The 22660-nt window shown below is 44.8% G+C and overlaps 2 protein-coding genes across 3 annotated transcripts in view; both read right to left on the bottom strand.

Moving 5' to 3' along the window:
* Positions 1-21233, bottom strand: part of LOC125156877 (growth/differentiation factor 9-like) — a 32406-nt gene extending 11173 nt beyond the window's left edge. Inside the window, exons 1-2 of one of the 2 annotated variants that reach the window (XM_047843101.1) lie at positions 19570-21233; positions 1516-1529 (exon numbers count right to left, since the gene is read on the bottom strand). In XM_047843101.1, the coding sequence (XP_047699057.1) occupies positions 19813-21174 (1362 nt within the window). In that variant the 5' untranslated portion in view covers positions 21175-21233 and the 3' untranslated portion in view covers positions 1516-1529; positions 19570-19812. The remainder of the gene's footprint in view (positions 1-1515; positions 1530-19569) is intronic. The other variant, XM_047843102.1, reaches the window with a different exon arrangement.
* DUSP21 (dual specificity phosphatase 21) lies at positions 7488-8439 on the bottom strand. Its single transcript, XM_047843103.1, has one exon. It carries the CDS (start codon positions 8222-8224, stop codon positions 7658-7660), a length of 567 nt encoding a protein of 188 aa, XP_047699059.1. The 5' UTR covers positions 8225-8439; the 3' UTR covers positions 7488-7657.
* Positions 21234-22660: the final 1427 nt, after the last annotated feature.

Below are 22660 nucleotides of genomic sequence, written 5' to 3'. Positions count from 1 at the left end.
GCCTACATGAGGAAGGCCTCATAAAAATCCCAATAGTAGGGGGCTCAGGGAGCTTCTGGGTGGGTCAACACATTCGCATTCTCGGAGGAGGATGAACCCCATCACCACAGGGACAGAGAAGCTTCTGTGCTCGGGACCCTCTCAGACTCCACCCTATGTATCTCTTCGTCTGGCTGTTCATCTGTATCCTTCCTTTATCATGTCCTTTAATAAACTGGCAAATGTAAGTAAGAGCTTCCCTGAGTTCTGCGAGCCACTCTAGCAAGTTAATTGAACCTCAGAAGGGGTACCTCCGATTTGTAGCCACAACTCCTGTGGGTAACCTGGGAACCTACCACTTGTGACTGGCATTTGAGGTTGGCGGTGGGCAGTCTTGTGGGACTGAGCCCTTAACCTGTGGGATCTGACGCAATCTCTAGGTAGACGGCGTTGGAACTGGGCTCAATTGTAGGATGTCCACCCGGTGTCACAGAGAATTGACACGTAGTCACAATGTGGTAGCTGTGTGAATAGTAAAGGAGACACACAGGTGGAAAACTAGGTTTCTCGGAACACAACCCCCCTATTTCCATTTCTAGTAATACCCTACGAATATATTTGCACATTAATGACATAATTTACATACACAAACTTCACCACAAGTTCATTTATCACAGTAATATTTATAATAACAAAAGTTTGGCAGCAATCTGGGGCGCCTGGGTGGCTCAGTCGGTTAAGAGTCCGACTTCGGCTCAGGTCATGATCTCACAGTCTGTGGGTTCGAGCCCTGCATCGGGCTCTGTGCTGACAGCTCAGAGCCTGGAGCCTGTTTCAGATTCTGTGTCTCCCTCTTTCTCTGACCCTCCCTGTTCATGCTCTCTCTCTCTCTGTCTCACAAATAAATAAATGTTAAAAAAAAAAATTTTTTTTTTAAAGTTTGGCAGCAATCTAAATGTCTACCAGTAGGGGCCAGGTTCAGTGAATTATGATATTTCCAAAAAGAACGAGGGTGTTCTCTTTTACTGACATTGCATGATCTGTAACATATATTATTACACAAAAAGAGACAAAATAGAGAACGGTGAGTAAAGTATGCTGCTCCTTGGTGAAAAACGAGATAAAATACATACGTAATTCCTTACAGATGCATAAAGTAATATCTTAGGAACATAGAAGGGAAACTAATAATTTTGACTGCCTCTGGGGGGTGAAAGTGATTGGCTAGAGGACAGAAGTGAGGAGAGATTTCACTCTATGTGCTCTTATTTACTTTTTAAAAAATATATTTATTTGTTTTTGAGAGAGGGAGAGAGCCCAATGTGGGGCTCAAACTCATGAACCTCGACATCATGACCTGAGCTGAAACCAAGAGTTGGCTGCTTAACCAACTGAGGCACCCAGGTGCCACCCCCCTTATGTTACCATCTGAATGCAGAATCACATTACCTACTCAAATATTAAAACATTTTAAGTAAGAAAATATGATAAAACATTTAACCTTGGAAGCCTACCAGTAGATAATGCATGCTTCACTGTTCAAGAGACAGCTAATAAGAAAATCTCAATTCTGGAAAGCAAAAATTACACAGGCCACGTTCTTTGACCACCATGCCATAAAGCTAGAAATGAGTGCAGACTCTCACGGTCCCCAACACAGGCCTCAGTCCTGCCTAAACTTGAAGCCTCCGGAGTTCAATGATGACAGAGGCTTTCTAACTTAGTCAAGTCCTTTGCTCGCTTTTATTCCCTCACCATAGAGGCTATTGAAGAAAGAGGTCAATCGGGAGTCCAGATACAACACTATTGTGCCCTATTGCAGAATGTCTTATTAAATATGCTTTCTGAACACAACTATGTGACCGAGACCTTGATCTGTCTCTCTGGATGGGGAGGATCTATCTGGGAGTCTGGCTCAGGCACCAAAAGATTACCATATAATTCATGTTTTCACTCCCTCTTCTCCCCTTATCAGGCCATTCCCAAAAGGTGATTGAGAGGTCACCTCCCAACCTGCCTATATATGAGGAGACGCTGAGGTAGCTGGAGATGGGGTCTCAAATACCCACAGGTAAACATCACCCCCTTACTGGATACCTTGATCTTTTTACCTTAACAGTGTAGATCAGAGTAGGTCATCATGTGATGTCACAGAGGTCTCATTGGTAACCTAACAGATATGATGTGAAATGTTTTAGCAGGGAAAAACTGTTTAAAAATTTTTTTTTAATGTTTATGTATTTTTGAGAGAGAGAGACAGACAGACAGACAGCAGGTAGGGTAGGGGTAGAGAGAGAGGGAGATACAGAATCCAAAGCAGTCTCCAGGCTCTGAGCTGTCAGCACAGGGCCTGATGTGGGGCTCAAACCCATGAACTGTGTGATCATGACCTGAGCTGAAGTCGGACCCTTAACCAACTGAGCCACCCAGGCGCCCCAGAAAAAACTGGTTTTTTTTTTAACGTTTATTTATTTTTGAGACAGAGAGAGACAGAGCATGAACAGGGGAGGGGCAGAGAGAGAGGGAGACACAGAATCGGAAACAGGCTCCAGGCTCTGAGCTGTCAGCACAGAGCCCGATGCGGGGCTCAAACTCTCGGACCGTGAGATCACCTGAGCCGAAGTCGGACGCCCAACCGACCAAGCCACCCAGGCGCCCCGAGAAAAAACTGTTTTAAAAAATTGAATTGCAAAGAATTGAATGAATGGGTATGTGAGTGCACATGCGTGTGTGTGTGTGTGTGTGTACACATTACAATTTTCTAACATTATGAGCCTTTGGAATTAAGATATACAAACTCCAGAATATGGTTAATACTTTACTGATCAAATATCCGACATTCTGAGTAGATGACCTTTTATTTAAATGTTTATATATGTAGAAACATACAATGTGTGTTCTATTTTTGCCTTTTCAATTCTCCGATACCTGGTTAAATAGTTCCTGATAGTAGATATTCTCTGGTAAAGTAACTATTGTGGTGTCTGTTTTTCTGATTCGACCTTGGCTAAATACACAAGAAAACAGTAATTCCAATCAAAATCCTAATGGAAAAATTTTAAAAACCTTTCACAACTATTAAAATGCTTCATCCAGAAGAGAAAAAGAATCTAGCAACAACAGAAAAGCCTCTGAAGAAGCCTAAAGGCGGGGCTAGGGAGAGATGTCATTGCCCTACCAAATGTTCCTGCCTGTTCTGAAGCTGTATCAATTTTAAGGAGTGTGAAACTGGCACAAGAAAAGAGACAATGTAACAAGCCAGAAGGAACAAAAGTAGACACAAATATTAATGGCAATTTTATGATATCTCACAATTATTTTTAAAAAATTAAATAACTCCAACTTATACCAAAATTAGTTTGGGATAGATTTAAGAGTTACACGTCCCCCAGTGTAACACTTGGTTGAGGCAAGACTCCTTAATGGATGTTAATACCAGTGGATGAAAGAAACAGGATATTCACATGGTGGGAAAGTTATCACCCCACAGGTTACTCACTCGCTTTGAAGGCAGGTATCTGGTGGTCACCACCTTAACTATTGTAGTAAAAAATACTTAACCCAAACCTAATCAAGCCTCTAGACTGGACTTCAAGTTTAAAGAAGATGAGGGTATGGGGCGCCTGGGTGACTCAGTCGGTTAAGCATCCGATTTCACCTCAGGTGATGATCTCACGGTAGGTGGGTTTGTGGGTTCGAGCCCCACGCTGGGCTCTGTGCTGACTGCTTGGAGCCTGGCGCCTGCTTTGGATTCTGTCTCCCTCTCTCTCCTTGCCTCTCCCTTGCTTGTGCACTCTCTCTCTCTCTCAAAAATAATGAATAAATAAACATTAAAAAAAAAGACTCACAAATTTAACTACGTACAAATTTCAACTTTTGGGTCACACATAAGCACCATAAACACATGGCACATGATCAACTGGGAAAAATACATATGCAACACATTTGACAAGAAAAGTTGAATATTCTTGTTCTGTATTCCAGTCCTGACAACTCAAAAGATAAATCAGAAATATGGAAAAACAGCCCAGTCTGAACATCGCTTCAACTCCTGGGCTGTGTGCTCTCTTAGGCAAACTCCTTAACCTCTTGGAGCCTTTGTTTTGTCATCAGTGTGTTGCCGGTGACAACCTTAAAGCGCTGATGTAAGGACTAGAGACACTGGTCCTGTGCTTGACATATAATAGCCTCCTAATAAATGGCGGTTATTATTATTTTTCACTGTAACTCATATTCTACCTTTGCTACAATTCTTTTTTTTTCCAGGCGCCACAATTTTTTTTCTTCTTCTGCGTGTGTCTGGGTGTTATAGTACTTTATGCATACTTGCCGAAACTGGAAACAACCCTGTTATGAACTGAATAGTATCCCCGCCCCCCCAAAAAATGTTAAAATCCTAACCCCCGGAACCTCAGGATGTGACCTTATCTGGAAACGGGGTCATTGCAGACATAATTAGTTGAAGGAGTGGAGTGAATCCCCTAATATGACTGGTGTCCTTATAAGAAGAGGGAAGATGGATGCGAAGACACATTAAAGAAAACTGCCGTGTGACCACACTGATGTATCTCCAAGCCATGGAATGGCAAAGATTGCCAGCAACCACCAGAAAGTGGCAAGAGGCAAGGGAGGATTTTCCCTTACAGGTTTCAGGGGGATCATGGCCCTGCTGAGACTTTAATTTAGGAATTCCGGCCTCCAGAACTGTGAGAAAATTAACTTCTGCTGTTTTAGGCCACCCAGGTTTTGGTATTTTGTTGTGGCAGTCCCTAGAAAGCTAATGCAAACCCGAATATCCTCCAATGGGTGAATATAAAACAAACTGTGGTACATCTACACAAAAGAATACAACATGAGTGAATCACAAAGACATGCTGAGTGAAAGCAGCCCGTCTCCAGAAGTTACATCCTGTATGATTCCATTTATGTAACATTCTGTTACAGGCAAGTCGACAGGGACAGAGAACAGCTCAGTGTCTGCCAGGGGTGGGGTGGGGCCAGAGTTTGACTACAAAGGGGAAGCGGGAGGGAGAGTTTTGGAGTCACAGAGCTGCTCTGTGGCCTGATTGTGGCTCTGGTTACATGAATCCATGTATGTGTTAACACTTACAGAACTGTATGTCCAAAGGGAGTTAATTTTACAGTCTGCTAATTTAGGTATTAAAAAAAAAAAAGATACACACACACACAGACACATATGCCCAAATAAATATCTTTTTAAAAATGCTTTAAAAGTGGGGCACCTGCGTGGCTCAGTCGGTTAAGCATCCGACTCGTGATCTCAGCCCACGGTTCATGAGTTCGAGACCCACATCGGGCTCCGAGCTCTTGGTACAGAGCCTGTTTGGGATTCTGTCTATCCGTCTCTCCGCCCCTCCCCTGCTTGTGCTCTCTCTCTCTCTCAAAATAAACGAATAAACTTAAAAAAAATTGATAAAAATACTTTAAAAGAAATTTCCCACCTGGGTGTCTGCCAGAAAGGCGGCTTTGTGAAGGCCCTGCCACACCAGCCCTTATGTTCTGTGAGCCTGTTCTTCCATCTGTAAAGGGAAGGAAAGCATCTCGAGCAGTGGTTTTCACAGCATACCCTTTTCTGCGCGCCCCAAATTGTGCCCTTGGGCAGTCCTTTTATGGAAATGGGGGTGGCAGTGGGTTTAGAGAGAAAGGGCATTCAAAAGCCACTGGGCTCTGGGCCCACGTGTCTTTAATGTTTGTATTTTTGAGAGAGAGAGAGAGAGAGAGAGAGAGAGAGAGAGAGAGACAGAGCGGGGGAGGGGCAGAGAGAGAGGGAGACACAGAACCTGAAGCGGGCTCCAGGCTCTGAGCTGTCAGCACAGAGCCCGACTCGGGGCTTGAACTCACAGACCGTGAGATCCTGACCTGAGCTGAAGTGGGACACTCAACCGACTGAGCCCCCCAGGTGCCCTGTCTTATATATTTTGTCTCAAATCTTCTGGGTTAGAATAGCTGCTCCCAAGCCAGAGCCAGGTTCCTGGGGAGTTTGTACAATCCTGGATTCCAGGGCCTACTCTGGGGCTCACTCATTTGACCCTTTGGCAAGTTCCCCCACGGATCTCAGGGGATGCTGGGACACTGGCTGTAATTAATGGTCAGCAATGCTAAACGAGGCCTTGGAGGGGGGTGGGCAGGGGCTGGGTGGGTGCTGGAATTGTACTGCTTGTTTCTTGTTTGCACCTGCGTGAAGGATGAACCACAAGGAGACAATGGAAACTCCGAAAGGGCTCTAACTCCAGGCCTCCTCTGAGGGAGGCTCAGAAAGAACCTGAAATCATGTGTTGTTACACACAGGATGATTTTGTGCAAAAGCACTTGGTAGACAACCAAGTGGCTCTGCCCAGATAGGGGAAATGCCATTGTGAGGACGAAGGTGGCTGACCCCCAGCCAGCAGGGCCAAAGAGTATCATTAATAACCAGAGCTGCCCTCTACTCTAAGCTTTAAACCATTCATGGGCTGGGTAAAATGCTAAGGACTCTAATCCCTACACCCATCTTGTGAGAGTCACGTGTCACTCGTTTGACAGGTGAGCAAACAGAGGCTTTCAGGAGCCCCAGATCACAAGAGGAAGAGGTGTCAGATGTGACACGGCTGGCAGCTCCAGCCTTGGAAGTCAAGGCTGGAAGCTCCAGCCTTCAAAGTCAAGACCCGTGAGAGGGACCCTTGAAGCCTGATATCAGGCTCTCTCTCTCTCTCTCTCTCTCTCTCTCTCTCTCTCTCAGAACATGCTCTGGAGAAGGGGATTTGATGTCCCTTGTCACAAAGGCCGGTGGAGGTTGTCAAGGGCACCCTGAAACCCTGGCATATAGTACAGAGCTCACAATCAAAATTGTTTCAATTTTATACAGTGGAATGGCTTTTTTGAAAACTATTTTAGGGGCACCTGCATGGCTCCATCGGCTAAAGCGCCGGACTTCGGCTCAGGGCATGATCTTGAGGTTCGTGGGTTCGAGCCCCATGTTGGGCTCTGTGCTGATAGCTCAGAGCCTGGAGCCTGCTTCAGGTTCTGTGTCTCCCTCTCTTTCTGCATCCCCCCCATCCCCCCGCCCTCTCCTCCACCCCCCCTCCAACACTCAGTCTCTCAAAAGTCAACATTTTTTTAAAACCCTGTTTTCTACGCAAATCTAATGAAGAAAAGCAGAGTTGGGCCACTGTGGTCAAAGGTGGGGGCAGGGGTGGCTTCAGGCTCCCCCAGGGCTCCCAGGGTGCACCCCCAGTAAAGGCTTCTAACAAGAAGTTGGCACTTACTGTGAGAAGTCCAGGCGGTGCCATGATGTCTAAAGCTCTGAGTTTGGGTTGGAAGGAACCAGGTGGGATCCTGGGGGACTCACTCCTGGGCTATTCAGCCTAGGGCAGGGCGCAGGATACGGGTCCATCCGAGCTGAGTACCACCTTCCCCCCCCCCCCCCCAACTCCGGCCAGGCCGGGGTCAACCAGGACGCCGCGGCTCACAGGATAAGAAACATCGTGGTCTTGTTGCATGCAATGACTTTTATTCTTTAAAGATAAAAGCTCCCTAAGCTAAAAAGTCCAACACCATCCCCTTTTCCTTGCCCTTCTAAACGGTATCCGCTTGTTCTCTGTCCCAACTCAAAGTTCGACGTTCAGGTTCAATGTTGGCGTTGCCTCCTCAGCAGGTGTCCGGGGCTGGCCAGGACGGCTCACATCTGCATCATCACATGGACCTCTTTCTCGTAGATGTCAGGGATCACACCCACGGGGGAGTTGACCATGTGGACGGTGTTCTTGCTGAACAGCTTGAACTCGTAGTGGATGAGCTGCTCCCAGAAGCCATTGTTGGGCCGGATGATGGGGCGGCACGACTTGGTCCACGCGTGGGCGTCCAGCAGCGACATGGCGTGGTACTTCATGAGGTAGGCCAGGCAGAGGGCGGCCGAGCGGCTCACCCCCGCGGCGCAGTGCAGCAGCGTGCGGCCCTGCTGCATCTCGACGCTGTGGATGTGGTCAGCGATCGGGTCAAAGAAGTCGCAGAGGCGCGAGCTCGGGACGTCAGCCACCGGCACCTGGACGTACTGGATGTCCTTGTAGAAGGTGTTGACCACTTCCGCCGAGACGTTGATGACCGTGGTGATGTGGTTGCTGGACAGCATGCCCTGGTTGTTGGCCGACACGCCGTTGCTGATGTACAGGCTGCTGGTTATTTGGGAGAGGCCATGGACGGTGGGCTGGCGTGCAGCCGGAGCCGGGAGGGGACACGGAGAGGTCATCACGGTGTTGGGCGGTGATCTCTCTCCGAGAAAGTTCGGAGCGCCGAACTCGGGCGAGTTCACGTAGCAGCAACCTGTGAATGTCTCAGGCGACGGTCTGGGGGTACAGAAAACCAAGTCATCGGTCACCACCCCTTCCCCGCCCCGGGGACGTCACAATCCTACTGCCCGCCCCGCCCCTCCCGGTTTCCATGGCGATGGCAACTTGGCCCCCCAGCCAGGTCTTCAGAGAAACCCCAGATCTCTTTTTATCTCTGTCCGTAGCCCTTCATTTTCCAAAGCCCCAATTCTTATCTGCTGGACTTTTAAAAATGTCCTATTACAAGATATCCAGTATATGCTTCAACTGTTGGTTCGCACCGAACACAATATCAATGAATGCTTCTATTTTATTAGCATTGAGGGACCGGGCTTAGACTTTTTCGACAAAGTAGCAATATCAGATTTTAAGCTGGGGAACAGCCTTTGGCTCACGTGATACGCTAATCTCTGTAAAAGTGTAGTGATCCTCGTTTGCAGACCCTAGCCATAGAATTCGGTTCCTTAATTTTTTCAGTTTTTTAATTAATTAATTAATTTTTTTTTACTTTACATCCCAATGAGTTAGCATGTAACAAAAACAGATTCTTGAAATGCTACCCGAGATTTGCATTTCCTCACGGCTAAGATTTTTGTGGTGTGCCGTGGCTATAAGCAAGGACGAAAGAGATGCCAGCCTGTTTGTGAAGGGTCGAGGGAATGATAACCTCAAAGGACAACACGTTTTTCTCTCTCCTGATTGGCATAATCCGATTATTGTGCATTGCTTAAATTGGCAGTCTCCACAAATCTATCTGGAAGAAAACAGAACACAAATATTAAAATTATTGGAGACAGTTTCGCCTCACATTTAAGATATGGAATCATAGGGGCTCCTGGGTGGCTCAGTTGGTTAGGCGTCAGACTCTTGATCTCGGCTCAGGTCATGATCTCACAGTTTGTGAGTTCAAGCCCTGCATCGGGCTCTGCGCTGACAGTGTGGAATGTGCTTGGGCTTCTGTCTCCCTCTCTCTCTTTTTTTTTTTTTTTAAAAAAAATTTTTTTTTCAACGTTTATTTATTTTTGGGACAGAGAGAGACACAGCATGAACGGGGGAGGGGCAGAGAGACAGGGAGACACAGAATCGGAAGCAGGCTCCAGGCTCCGAGCCATCAGCCCAGAGCCCGACGCGGGGCTCAAACTCACGGACCGCGAGATCGTGAGCTGGCTGAAGTCGGACGCTTAACCGACTGCGCCACCCAGGCGCCCCAGTCTCCCTCTCTCTTTACTGCTCCCCCGCTTGCTCTCTATCTTTCTCTCAAAAATAAATAAAAATAAACTTAAAAAAAAAGATATGGACTCACGGATTGTACATCTATGGAGTGACGTGGAACCCCCTGAAGAGTATTGGAGCCTAGTTATTTCATAAATGTATGCTTCCTACACTTTAAAAATGTAGTAAAATTGGGGCCCCTGGGTGGCTCAGTCGGTTAAGCATCAGACTTTGCCTTGGGTCATAATCTCGTGGTTTGTGAGTTCGAGCCCCAGGTCAGGCTCTGTGCTGACAGCTCAGAGCCTGGAACCTGCTTTGGATTCTGTTTCCCTCTCTCTGCCCCACCCCCACTTGCGCTCTCTCTCTCTCTCTCTCTCTCTCGCTCTCTCTGTCTCTCAAAAATGAATAAACGTTAAAAAAAATTTTTTTTAATAAAAATATAAAAATGTAGTACAATTAACCAAAATAATTTCATATACTATTCTCAAAGACAAGCATGACTCATATTAAATAGATCATTTATTTATTCTTTCAACTAATATTCTGTGATGCCCTTTTGTCTAAGGGATGTTGGATGCCTTAAAACTCCACTACGGGGCTTTTCCTAGGTGGGTGAGGAGTTGATGTTTTCTCCTCCTGAGTTTGGAAACAGGTGACTTTCAGACTCCCACTTACCTCTACTTTTCCTTAGTATTATTTTTTAAGATTTTATTTTTAAGTAATCTCTATACCCAACATGGGGCTCGAACTCACAACCCTGAGATCAAGAGTTGCACACTCCGCCCACTGAGCCAGCCAGGGGTCCTCACTTTTCGTTATTATTTAGGGAAGAAGATGTATAAGGGGCTTCCCAAGGGCACACCCTCTTCCTACGACTGGAAAAAGACCCTGGACATCAAGAACTAGTTAACACTCAGATTTCTCAATTCAGTAGTCAAGGCCCATTCCAACCTGATCTAAGCCTGCCTTTCAAATCTCATGCATTCACCTTTTTTTCATTTTTTAAAAATTAATTAATTAATTTATTTATAGATTGCACGAGCAGGGGAGAGGTGCAGAGGGAGAGAGAGCGAGAGAATGTATTTTTATTTATTTAAAAAAATATTTTAAGTTGATTCATTTATTTTGAGAGAGAGAGGGAGGGAGAGAGCACGGGTATGGGAGGGGCAGAGAGAAAGACAGAATCCCGAGCAGGCTCCTCGCCATTAGTGCAGAGCCCGAGGTGGCACTCGAACTCACGAACTGAGAGATCATGACCTGAGCCGAGATCAAGAGAGTTCAATCCTTAACTGATTGTGCCACCCGGGGGCCCCGAGAATCTTTTTTTTTTTTTTTTAGATGTTTATTTTTGAGAGAGAGCTCACACACACACACACACACACACACACACACACACGAGTGGGGGAAGGGCAGGCAGAGAAGAGGGGACAGAGGACCTGAAGCGGACTCCACCCTGACAGCAGAGAGCCCGATTCGGGGCTCGAACTCACAAACCGTGAGATCATGACCTGAGCCGAGATCAAGAGTCCGATGCTTAACCGACTGAGCCATCCTGGCGCCCCTATTCACCAAATTTTTCTTAAGAATGTATTGTGTGGCAGACATTTTCACCCATATAATCCTTTAGTTCTGACCAAACAAATCCAGTGCTCTTGGTAAATAGAAAATATACATTCCTACTTCCTTACCTTCCTCATGCCATTCCTCTCTCTTGAGAAGCCTTTCTTGCTCCTGTCTGTTTACTGAATCCTATCCAGGACTCAAGACCCAGCTTGATTAACTCAAAAAAAAAAAAAAAAAAGTATCAGCTGAGCATCCAATCTGTGTCAGGTACAGTTCTAACCTTGTGTAGATTCAACACCGCACACACAGGCCCAGATGTCAAAGAGCTTATAGTTTGGTCAGAGAGACAGAGAGTCATAAAAGAGTCCAGAAGAGAGGGTGATTCATTGTTTTCTGCGTGTGTGTTTGGGGATGGGGGGCTGTAGGGGGAGGTCATGAAAGGCTTCACAGAAAACACGATCTGGAACAAAGCTTTTTGTTCATTGGTTTGTTTTTTTTTGTTTTTTTAATTACTTATCGTTTATTCGGCCCAAGTTTTTGTCTTGAAAAATTTCAAACCTACAGAAAAGCTGCAAGAACAATGAAGGGCCATTTACCCTTCACCTATAATTGCCCTGTTGTTAATACTTCACCACCGCATTCCCTTTTTCTATTTAGATACACAAATACACATATTTAGTTGTTTCCTTGTTTCTTTTTGCTGAACCCACGGGTTGTTAGCTGCAGATATAGCCACACTTTATTTAGCCTTTTAACGTTCAGCACAGCAGTATCTCCTAAGAGCAAGTACATTCTCTACCTAACCACGGATACAATGACCATACTCGGGAAACTTAACATTGACCGAACATTATTATCTCATATATAATCTATACGCGAAATTCACCAATCCTTCCGATGATGTTACTTGGAACATTTCACACGTGTGCATTAACATTTGGAACGTTTTTTGCCCCCTTCATCCAGGATGGAATCAAGGATCACACGCTGAATTCGGCATCTTTTCCTTTGAAACAGCTCCTGAGCCTTCGGTTTGGCCTTTCCGGACATTGACATTGTTGAAGAGTCCAGGCCAGTTTTGCAGAACCACCTTCAGTTGGGACGTGTTCCATCGTTCCTTGGAGATTCGACTCAGGTGAAATGCTTTGCCAAGAACACTTCCAGAATGTGCCATTCTCAGTACATCGCTGTGGGGGGGGGCACAGGATAGCTGTTTGTCCCATTAATGATGGTGGTAATTTTGACCACCTGGGTTAAGGTGACATTAGCTAGCTTTCTACGTTGTTTGAAGATAACTTTTCCTCTTGGTAATTAATAAGGAATACGTGTTGCACGGTGTTGGAGGAAATCATCAAGGGGACCTAACTGCTGGTTGACCTATGAGTTGGACCTGGGCCATCAGAGGCTCCTCGTCTCCTTCCGTGTCTTTGGAATCCTTGGAATGTGCACTCCACTCGCCTTCCCTGCACTAGAAGATGCCCCAAGGACATAGCCTTGAGATAGTAATGTGGTGTTGAGACCATCTGGACAGTATATATGGCTGTACCCAGTTAAGGCTTCTATATAAACTTTTAACATTCTGGCGGGTGGATGGGGACCTCTACTCATCTAGTAGCTGCCCTAGATAAACTTTGTAAGTTTCCTTGTTTATTAAAACTGCCACCTACTAATCTGGAGCGGTCCGCCTCTTTCTTTGATCTCTCCTTGCCATGCGTTTTTGGGGGTCACTTTGCGAACCAACAGGTGGTACTTGGAGTTTGTGAGAATATCTTTGGAATAGACTTGGAAGGATGAATACGAGTTTTCCAGGCAGACCAGAAGGGGGTGGGGAACCTAAGGGCCCTAAGGTGGAGGTGGGAGTTGGCCTCCCTGAGTCCTGAGCACAGTGTGTGTGTGTGTGCGCGTATGTGTGTGTGTTTAAATGTTTCTTTATTTTTGAAATGCAGAGAGCATGAGCATGCACGGGCAGGGGGAGGGGCAGAGAGAGGGAGACAGAGAATCCCTAGTGGGCTGTGGGCTCCAGCTCATGAACCATGAGATCATGACCTGAGCTGAAGTTGGTCGCTTAACTGCCTGAACCACCTAGGCGCCCCGAGAGTTGTTCTATGTTAATTCCATTTCCAAGTGTGGCTGAGTCTACTGCACCAGTGTCCACAGCCAGCAGCCAGGCAGCTCCCTAGTACTTGATTCTGGGCTCAGTCTGGCCCTTGGTTTCTGGACGGTAAGGGGATATGATGGATACGAACATGGAAGTCTTTAACACCTTCCAGTCCAGAAGACAGGTAATATGAGAAAATGATTGTGACTTGTTTATTAGGTGAAAAAAAAAAATCCGGTTTATTAAAGTAGGGACTTTTTCATCAAAGGGTAATATATACATATGTGCATTCATCATAGATATGGATCATATGTATATTAAATATCATTTATGAATTCTATGCATGGAAATATTAGTTATCTAAAGTAGTCTTGGGTACAGAGTAAGAATTCAATAAATATCAGATATTCCTTAGTGTTATACTTGAGTGGGGGATTATGCTTTCCTAGCTTGTCTATATGCTTCAAGTTTTCTAAAATAATTTGTGTTCTTTTTATAATTAGGGGGAAAAAAAGAATCAAAAAGTAGGTAAACGTCATCAGCAGATATCTCCTTTTGTGGCCTATAAAATTCACAGAGATGAAAAACTGCTAATACTTGGCGGTGATAAGATTCAGAGACATGGGTGCTCCCCTACACTGCTGGGGTTGGACGTGGGGGAGAGTGATGGTGGCCAAACCACCTGGTGGTGAAGATGCACAGCAGTGAAAACCCTCACCCCGCGCTGGTGGCAGGGAAGGTGATATGACCACTTCGGAGACCAATTTGGCCATATCCGGTAGAGCTAAAGAGGCACATACCCTATGCCCCGGCAATTCCTTCCCAGCTAGAAACTCTTGCTCATGGACGCCAGAAGATATTTACAGGAATATTTATTTCCGGGCGCCTGGCTGGCTCAGTCGGTGGAACCTGTGACTCCTGATCTGAGAGTCGTGAGTTCAAGCCCCATGTTGGGCATGGAACCTGCTTAAAAGAAGAAGAAGGAGACGGAGAAGGAGAAGGAGAAGGAGAAGAAAAGCAGACGAAGATTTATTGCCATTTGCTTATAATAGCAAAAACATGGAGACAATATAAATGTCTACCAAGAAAACAAAACTCTGATCGCATGGCATATAATAAACACCATACAAACAGCCATAAAAACAAATGAACTAGAGTGACATGTGTGAGCCTGGATAAGCCTCAAAAGTATGACGCTGGGCCAAAAGAGCCAGTTGCAGGAGAAAATGTGCGACATGGGGTTTAAAAACAAGTAGAATGGAACTATCGGCCTACATATTTATATACAAGTGGAAGTGCAGGGGCGCCTGGGTGGCTCAGTCGGTTAGGCGGCCGACTTCGGCTCAGGTCACGATCTCGCGGTCCGTGAGTTCGAGCCCCGCGTCGGGCTCTGTGCTGACCACTGGGAGCCTGGAGCCTGTTTCGGATTCTGTGTCTCCCTCTCTCTGGCCCTCCCTTGTTCATGCTCTGTCTCTCCCTGTCTCAAAAATAAATAAAACGTTAAAAAAAAAAAGTGGAAGTGCAAAATATATATAAGTAAAAGTGAAAAACCTACATGGGGCTCAGACACACCGAATTGAGGGTAGTGATTCCTTCAGGGAAAGAATGGGATCTGGGAGGGCCAGATAAGGCATTTCAATATGTCTTCATATTTTATTTTGTTAAGAAAATAGATCTGAAGCAAATATGGCAAAATGTTAAAGTCTGACAAACTGGATCTCGTGTACACAGGTATTTATCATCATATCCAGCAGACTTTAGAATTGCCTGCAATATTTCATAATAAAAGTGAATGGGGGGAAGGAAGCACATGTGCTTTGGACTAGCAATTTCCCTGCTGGTAATTTATTTATTTATTCTAAGGAAATCCTCCCCAACGTGTGCAGAGATTTACCTACCAATATATTTATTGGAGGAATTACTTACAATATAAAACCTGGAGCAGACCTAATCTAGCAATAAGGATTTGTTTAACTAGATTAGGAAGCTTCCATAAGGTAAAATATAATTCGGCTCTTAAAATGGTAACCTAGAAGAATACTTATTGATAGGGAGAAATTTCATACTGTTTCCTTAATAAAAAATACTATAAAACACTGTGATCTCAATTTATAAAACAAATATCTATTTATCTATGTAGGTAAATTCAGGAACAGAGAAAAGCAAAGAAAGCGATACACAAAAATGTCCACAGGCATTACCTCTGAGCAATGTTCCCACAGATACTTTTTATTTTCTGGATTTCTCCAAGATTTATATAATAAACGTGCAGGCTTTTTTGTCATTAGAAAAACTATATATTTAAGATGGAGACTAATAAAATGGTTTTTGTGAGTGATAATATGGAATGGGGCAAAATGTGGCAGCTGCAGATTGAAGAAGAGACAAAATGAAGAGTGATTTAGAAGGTATCATCGACAAGATGGTCTAACATTTTAAGAAGGGGAGGGGAAGGGTGCGAGGATGGCTCAGTCGCTTGAGAGTCTGACTCTTAATTTCAGATCAGGTCATGATCCCAGGGTGGTGGGATCGAGCCCTGGTTGGGCTCCACACAGCGTGGAGCCTGCTTAAGATACTCTCTCTCTTTCTCTCTCTCTCTCTCTCCCTCTGCCCCTATCCCCTGCTTACTCTCTCTCAAATAAAAAAAAAATTAATTAAAAATTAAAAGAAAGAAGGGAGAAAGGAGCAGCATGATGAAACAAGAAATACACGAGGAAGATCAGATTCCTGCCCAGAAGACGAGCGAGGAATACGGTTTGGACCAGGATGAGATTGAGAGGCCCTTGGACTTTGGAGCAGAGAGGGTGGGGCTCCTGCCTCCATTCCCTTCTGTCCACTTCTCAGCAGGAGCCCTGATGTTCAGGGCTCCCCACAGAAGCATAGACTTCATATGCTGCCATTCTGTTTCTGGAGTGGCAAGGTGAATGGATTCTGAGAGTTCTAAACCATTCCTCTTGCCAAGGAGAGGTTTAGTCATGGGCCACCTCTCAAACTCTGGCAAATGATGTGCGAGGGAAGTCAACTGGGGGTTTCTGGAAAAGGTTTCCTGGCTCCCAAGAAACAAACAGTGGTACTAACAACGCCTCTTTTCTTCCTCAGAATAGTCTTTTCTGGCTGTCATACCCAGATCTTGGCAGCCATCTTGCGGGCATGGCGGGGAAGCAACCAGAGGGCAAAGCCAACGTCCTGAAGATGGCAGAGTGGTGAAGTGGAAAGGACTTGGGTCCTTGATGGTCCTGTCAGGATTGTCTATCAACCAACCTACCTCTAGACTTCTTGTTATGTAAGATGATAAACTTTCTTCTTGTGCAAGTGTTTTGAGCCAGGATTCTTTGTCACTCACAGCATTCATCTGAAATAATATAGCTACTCCTGTGGAGATTCCCATTGCTAGAACAAAGGCTTTTGAAAGGAAGACTTGCCTGAGGTGATAAGGAGCAGAGTTTTAGATCCTACTGAAAACCTCAGGCAAGTCGTTTGGTTGATTTAAATTGTCTTGAGATTGTAAACACAGTATTAGATATTATATGTGTTACATTTCATCTCTATAAGTGCCTGCTTCTTTTATTTGAAATCTAATAATATGGAAGTGTCTAGAGTAAAAAGTGAAACTCCCACTTCCACTCACCCACCAACCTTATTCCTTTACTCAGAGGGAACTGCTGAAAAAAAAATGATGAGTTTCCTTTCGGCTTTTTTATCAGGCATTTACACATGTGCACGTGTGCACACCTGAAATTGCTCGGGTACCACGAAAAGATAAGGCAGTCATCTTCCAGAAGACATGAAATTATATGTCAGTGGGCCTGTGGGAATGCTGGGCAAGAAAGACAGACATAAGGGTTAAGATGATGTGTTCAGAAAAAACAGCAATACTTCAAGTCAGAAATCTCTCTGGTAGACTTCAATTTTCAGGCATCGATTTCTCAGAGAGATGCTTCTCATGTGGGCAATTCAACGCAGCAGGCTCCAGGTTGAGTCGTTTTGGGGCATCCTACAGGATTCTCTAGAATGAGTTGTAGTAGCAGAGATTTCTTTGTTTAGAGATGGGTAATAAGGAGTAATGCTGAGGCACTGAAGGAGCACCATATTTATATGATCACACTCTACATATTAGCCTGCAATATTTTTTTTTTCACTTGGCGATATATCTTGCATCGCTTTTCGTGTTGGCATCATTCTTTTTGGGGCCTGTGTGGTATTTCATGGTATGGATGTGCCATATATTATTTAACTGCTACCACCTTGACTGATGTTTGAGATGCGTAGGGATTCAGAATATGTCAACTCCAAATGGGTGGCGCAGTCAGTTGAGCGTCCGACTTCAGCCAGGTCACGATCTCGCGGTCCGTGAGTTCGAGCCCCGCGTCGGGCTCTGGGCCGACGGCTCAGAGCTTAGAGCCTGCTTCCGATTCTGTGTCTCCCTCTCTCTCTGCCCCTCCCCCGTTCATGCTCTGTCTCTCTCTGTCCCAAAAATAAATAAAAGTTGAAAAAAAAAAGAATTAAATTGACGTGAGACAGATTAACAGGAGAAACAAACAAACAAGCAAACAAAGTTGTATTTCATGTGCATGGAGGCCCAATAATGCAATTCAGGCCTAAAGAAATGACCAAGCCATGCAGTTTTTATTTCTCTTAGACAAAGAGACAATAAGTCTGGGAGGAATTGACAACACAAAAAAGCCCTGAGCTTTGGGAGCTTCCACGAATAAGGAATTCTAAACAGAATTAGGGCTTTGGTAGCAAATTAATAGAAAGTAACAAGGGTTGTTTATGCAACCTTCTCGGCTCTAAATTTCCTACCTCTGGTGATAAGGATGTTTCTACCTCCTGGTGCTGGGAGGGTATCTTTCACATGGGGCATTTATTTCTCACTTTCTGTAGACAAGGGCAGGAGGGTGAGAGGGTACAGAGTGTTCTTTTTGCATTGGGTGTTTCTCTTCTTTTTAATTTTTTTTTAACGTTTATTTTTGAGAGACAGAGAGAGAACACAAGCTGGGGGGAAGGGCAGACAGAGAGAGAGACAGATTCTGAAGCAGGCTCCAGGCTCCGAGCCGTCAGCACAGAGCTTGACACGGGGCTCAAACCCATGAACTGTGAGATCAGGACCTGAGCGAAGCTGGCCATTTCACCAACTGAGCCACCCAGGCGCCCCTGCATTGGGTGATTCTTAAGCAAGGTTTATTTATGAGAATTATGCCAAATGGTGCATTCTGAGGCAGCCTACCCCTGGCCCCTATGGTTATTTTGAATTAAAGGCACTTGAGAAACAGCTAGTGCCAGAACATTCTAACCCTCCTTTGTCCCCTGAAAGCAGGAGATAAATCTCCCGTGTCAAAGGTGCCCTTCCTGTACCAAGAAGGCAGAAGACATCCTTATCACTGGAGACAGGAAACTTAGGGCCAAGAAGGCTGCACAAACAAACCTTGTTCTCCTTCACTATTTCACTACCCCTAGCCTTATTTCTTTTTTGTCTTATTTATTAATTCTTCACAAAGTCATTGTTTCTTTAAGCGGTATAAACGTTTCCTGCTTTGGTCACTTCTTTGAGTTTTATATCTTTGTAGGGCTTTCTAGACATACCTACGTAATTAAATTGGTTTTCTCTTGTTATTCTGCCTTTTTATTATAGAGGGATCTCAGCAAAGAACCTAGAAGCATAGAGGGAAAATTACGTTTCCTCCCCTGTGAACATTTCCAATTATTTTCTATTACCAACAACGGTGCAGTGAAGATCTTTGTAGAGGGGCGCCTGGATGGCTCAGTCAGTTAAGCATCCGACTTCGGCTCAGGGCATGATCTCACAGTTCATGGGTTCGAGCCCCACATGGGGCTCTGTGCTGACAGCTCAGAGCCTGGAGCCTGCTTCCGATTCTGTGTCTCCTTCTCTGTCTCTCTCTCTGCCCCTTCCTTGCTTGTGCTCTCTCTTTCTCTCTCAGAAATAAATAAACAAAAAAAAGAAAATCCTTGTACCTGTATGTTTGTTCGTTTATACAATTCAGTGTGATAAATTCCTAGATGTAAAATTGCTGGGCAAAAGGTATACACACTTTATATTTTAATTATCTCTGCCAAATTGTCCACCAAAAAGCCTGTATCAATTTGCATCCTACCAGGATGTATACGAGGTATATGAGAACACATATCTCCACACATTTTTCAATCTTGTATGTCAATCTTTTTCCTTTTCACTAATTTAATGGGGGGAAAAGGACACCTTGTGGTTCTTTAATTTTTATTTCATTGGTTGTTACCAAATCAATTAACAATCTACAAGAACTCTTTTTTTTTTTTTTTTTTTTTTTTTTTTTTTGCCACTGAGAGGGATTTATTCTTCCATTAACTACAACTACTGCACTCTGATACCAACGTCAAGAAAAAAAAATAATTCACGGGAAAGAAATTTAGGGCCCTCCAAAATAATTACAGTTCATTTACACCCGGAAATTAAACAGGAAGATGTTACCACTTTCCATGGATAGATGCCACAGAATGTGCTCATCTACACAGGCTCCCCCTTATACAAGACATACTACATTGAGATTTCACACGTGGAACTTTCTCCTGAAGGCACAGAGAGGTGCACGGCATTTCTTTGCCGAAGAGGCTCCAGGTTTTAGTTTAGAGAACCCAGTATCAACGACAGGTGCACTTAGTGGCTATCATATCTTCATATTCTTTGTAAGCGATTGAGCCATCTGGCTCAATGGTCAGAACACTGAGAGGACTGTATTTGGCAGGCACACAGGAGGGTCTTGGCACTGAGGAGTCGAGCTTCTCATGGATGATATTCTGCACCATGGTGTGAACTGGCGAGCCATACCGATGTCCAAGTGCCCTTGGACAGTCGCCTTTACAGTATCGAGGGTTGTATCTGTGCGGGGCCACGATCCAGCTGTCCCACTTCAGCTGACTAAAACTAAGTCTAAAGTCATGGAGCTCACACTCGTTTTGGGGAAAAAGAAACTGTTTGAAGTATTCGCTCAGATTGAAAGAAGCTGGAACCAGAGGCTTCTGAGGTTCCAAGCCGATAGTCTCCTGACCTCTCCGATGACGGGAAGGTCGTACAGCCTCAGCTGACTCTTCTCCCTGGGGACGGGCAGACAGCCCTCTCTTCTGGCCAGCACCCTGGGAAGGCCTCCTTTTACAGTGAAGGGAATACCACCTGTGATGAGCCTGGGCACTCGTGTCGTTCAGATATAAAAGCAGTGAGAGGGGCACCAGAAGAGTCACGTTAAAGGGACTGTCACGTGCTGAAGGAGGCTGCAGCTGGGCTTTCACACAGGTCAAATTTACAGACATGTGAATGTTTCTTTGGTTGGAGGCCACTAGAGGCTGAAGAGGAGCAGTCACATCCACCTCAATCCATCTGTATTTCTTTCTAAATTCAAACTGGGAGTCAAAGGTCAATGAGGATGGAGTTCTCTGGGGGTTCCCGCTAGAAGACTCGGGCTCCTTCATCATCAGGTTGCACACACATTTCACAGCAGAAGAAAAGGAAATGGGGTTGCTGAAAGTAAATAGCAAGACTGACTTGATGAAGTGTTCAACGGCAGTAACACGATCCAGGTGAAATAGCAGGTCCACGGATGGTACGGTTCCTGTCTCCTGGTCCCCAGGAGCCTGCTTGTGCTGGGCATAAGATGTGAAGAGCCGAACAGTGTTGTAGAGAGGACTTCTGTTGGATTTAGGGATCCCCTCCTTGGTAGCAAAGGACTTATAGAGTCTCTTCATGTAACGCAAAGCTCTGGAGTCTGGCTGCAGCCTAGGGGCGTCACCTTGCCCATTATACAGAACCTTGAAGAGAGGAGGAAGGAAGCCCAATCTGTCTTTTTCATCTAGAGGCTGCACCAAGGACCAAGGTTCAGCCTTAGCTTCCCATTCAGCACCCGCTGCAATCTGAACTTCTCCTGTAGAAGCCCGAGAACAAAGACTAATAGGAAAACACAGCCAGGAAAAGCAGAAAAACCAAAGGAAAAAGTTGCTGAGAAGCGCCATGGCCTGGAAGAACTAGCAAGGAATACATTTCCCCATACCAGTCTTCTTCCTAAAAGCCAGGAAGATACAAGAACTCTTGAAATAGGAAGGCTTTTAATCCTTTGTCTGTTGTGTATGTTAAACACATTTCTCCTAAGCTGTTGTTCTTGGTTTTTTTTTTTTTTAATTTTGTTTATGTGTATCTTTTGCCATATGTAAATTTCAGATTGTTACGTGGTTTAATCCGTAGAAAACTTTTTTTGAAGCTTCTGGGTTTTTGTATTCCTTAGGAAGACTTCCCAACACCAAGATTTAAGCAAATGTTCTCTTTTATTTACTTCCAGTATGTCACGGTTCTATTCTTTGTATTTAGATCTTTTTCCCTTAAAAAACTTTGATTAGGAAAATGTCAAACTTCCTGTGATACTGTGGTATGTATTACGAAAGATACATTTGGTCTTTATCGCGGTTTCTGGCACAGAGCTCTTAAAACCTCTGGAATTCTCTAAATAATAAGAGTAATGAAGGTGAAAAGGGTGTCTTCTGTTATTCAGATAGTAAGCCCCTTTCAAGCATACCTGGGCTTCTGTTAATGAGGTGACTTTTGGAAAGCCCCTAGATATCCCAAGGAGGGTTGTTTGCCAGGGGCACCAATCTTGTGACTAGAAGGTTGGCATTTTCGGGGCACCTGGGTGGCTCAGTCGGTTGAGTCTGACTTCGGCTCAGGTCATGATCTCACAGTTCGTGGGTTTGAGCCCCACGTGGGGCTCTGGGCAGGCAGCTCGGAGCCTGGAGCCTGCTTCGGATTCTGTGTCTCCCTCTCTCTGCCCCTCCCCTGCTCGCACTCTGTCCCTCTCTGTCAAAAATAAATAAACATTTAAAAAAAAAAAAAGCTTGGAATTTTCAACTCTCCCCCTTCCCCAACCCTGCCACCTCTAGGAGAGGAGAGGGATTGGAGGTTGAAATAATCACCAACGGCCAATGATTTCAATCAACAACGCCTACATAATGAAGCCTTCATAAAACTCTAGAAGGACAAGGTTGGAAGGGCACAGGCTACAACCCGAACTTGTGATTTTGGTATTCTCCCTTTAGTTCCTCCCACCAATCTCGTTCCCCTACTCAGAGATAACTATTGACAGTAAGGTGAGTTTCCTTTCGGATTTTTTATCGGACATTTACAAACACACAGACTTTTACCAAAATTGGAAGGAATACTTAAGATGGTCTAAGGCAAAACTCATAAACTGCCATCTTAAAGTTGGTTCATGCGTGTGCGTGTGTGTATCCATAAGCAATCTACCCTGTGGCTTTGCCTATTTTTATCGGTTTTTAGTTTTTTATTTATAACTGTGGTAAAACATACCTAAGAAATCTCACTTTTTTTGTTGTTTGAGAGAGAGAGAGATTGCCCACGTTCACAGGAGCATGAGCAGGGGAGGGGCAGAGGGAAAGAGAGAGAATCTTTTTTTTTTTTTAATTTTTTAAAAATGTTTATTTATTTTTG

Source organism: Prionailurus viverrinus, chromosome X (genome assembly GCF_022837055.1).
Source record: "Prionailurus viverrinus isolate Anna chromosome X, UM_Priviv_1.0, whole genome shotgun sequence".
Classification (NCBI taxonomy): domain Eukaryota; kingdom Metazoa; phylum Chordata; class Mammalia; order Carnivora; family Felidae; genus Prionailurus; species Prionailurus viverrinus.
The sequence above is the reverse complement of the archived record's forward strand: the minus strand, read 5'-3'. Positions and strand labels throughout refer to the sequence as shown.

What these genes read in the sequence shown, in the direction of transcription:
- DUSP21 (XM_047843103.1), bottom strand. Translation starts at nt 8,224, where the DNA reads ATGACCTCTCCGTGTCCCCTCCCGGCTCCGGCTGCACGCCAGCCCACC.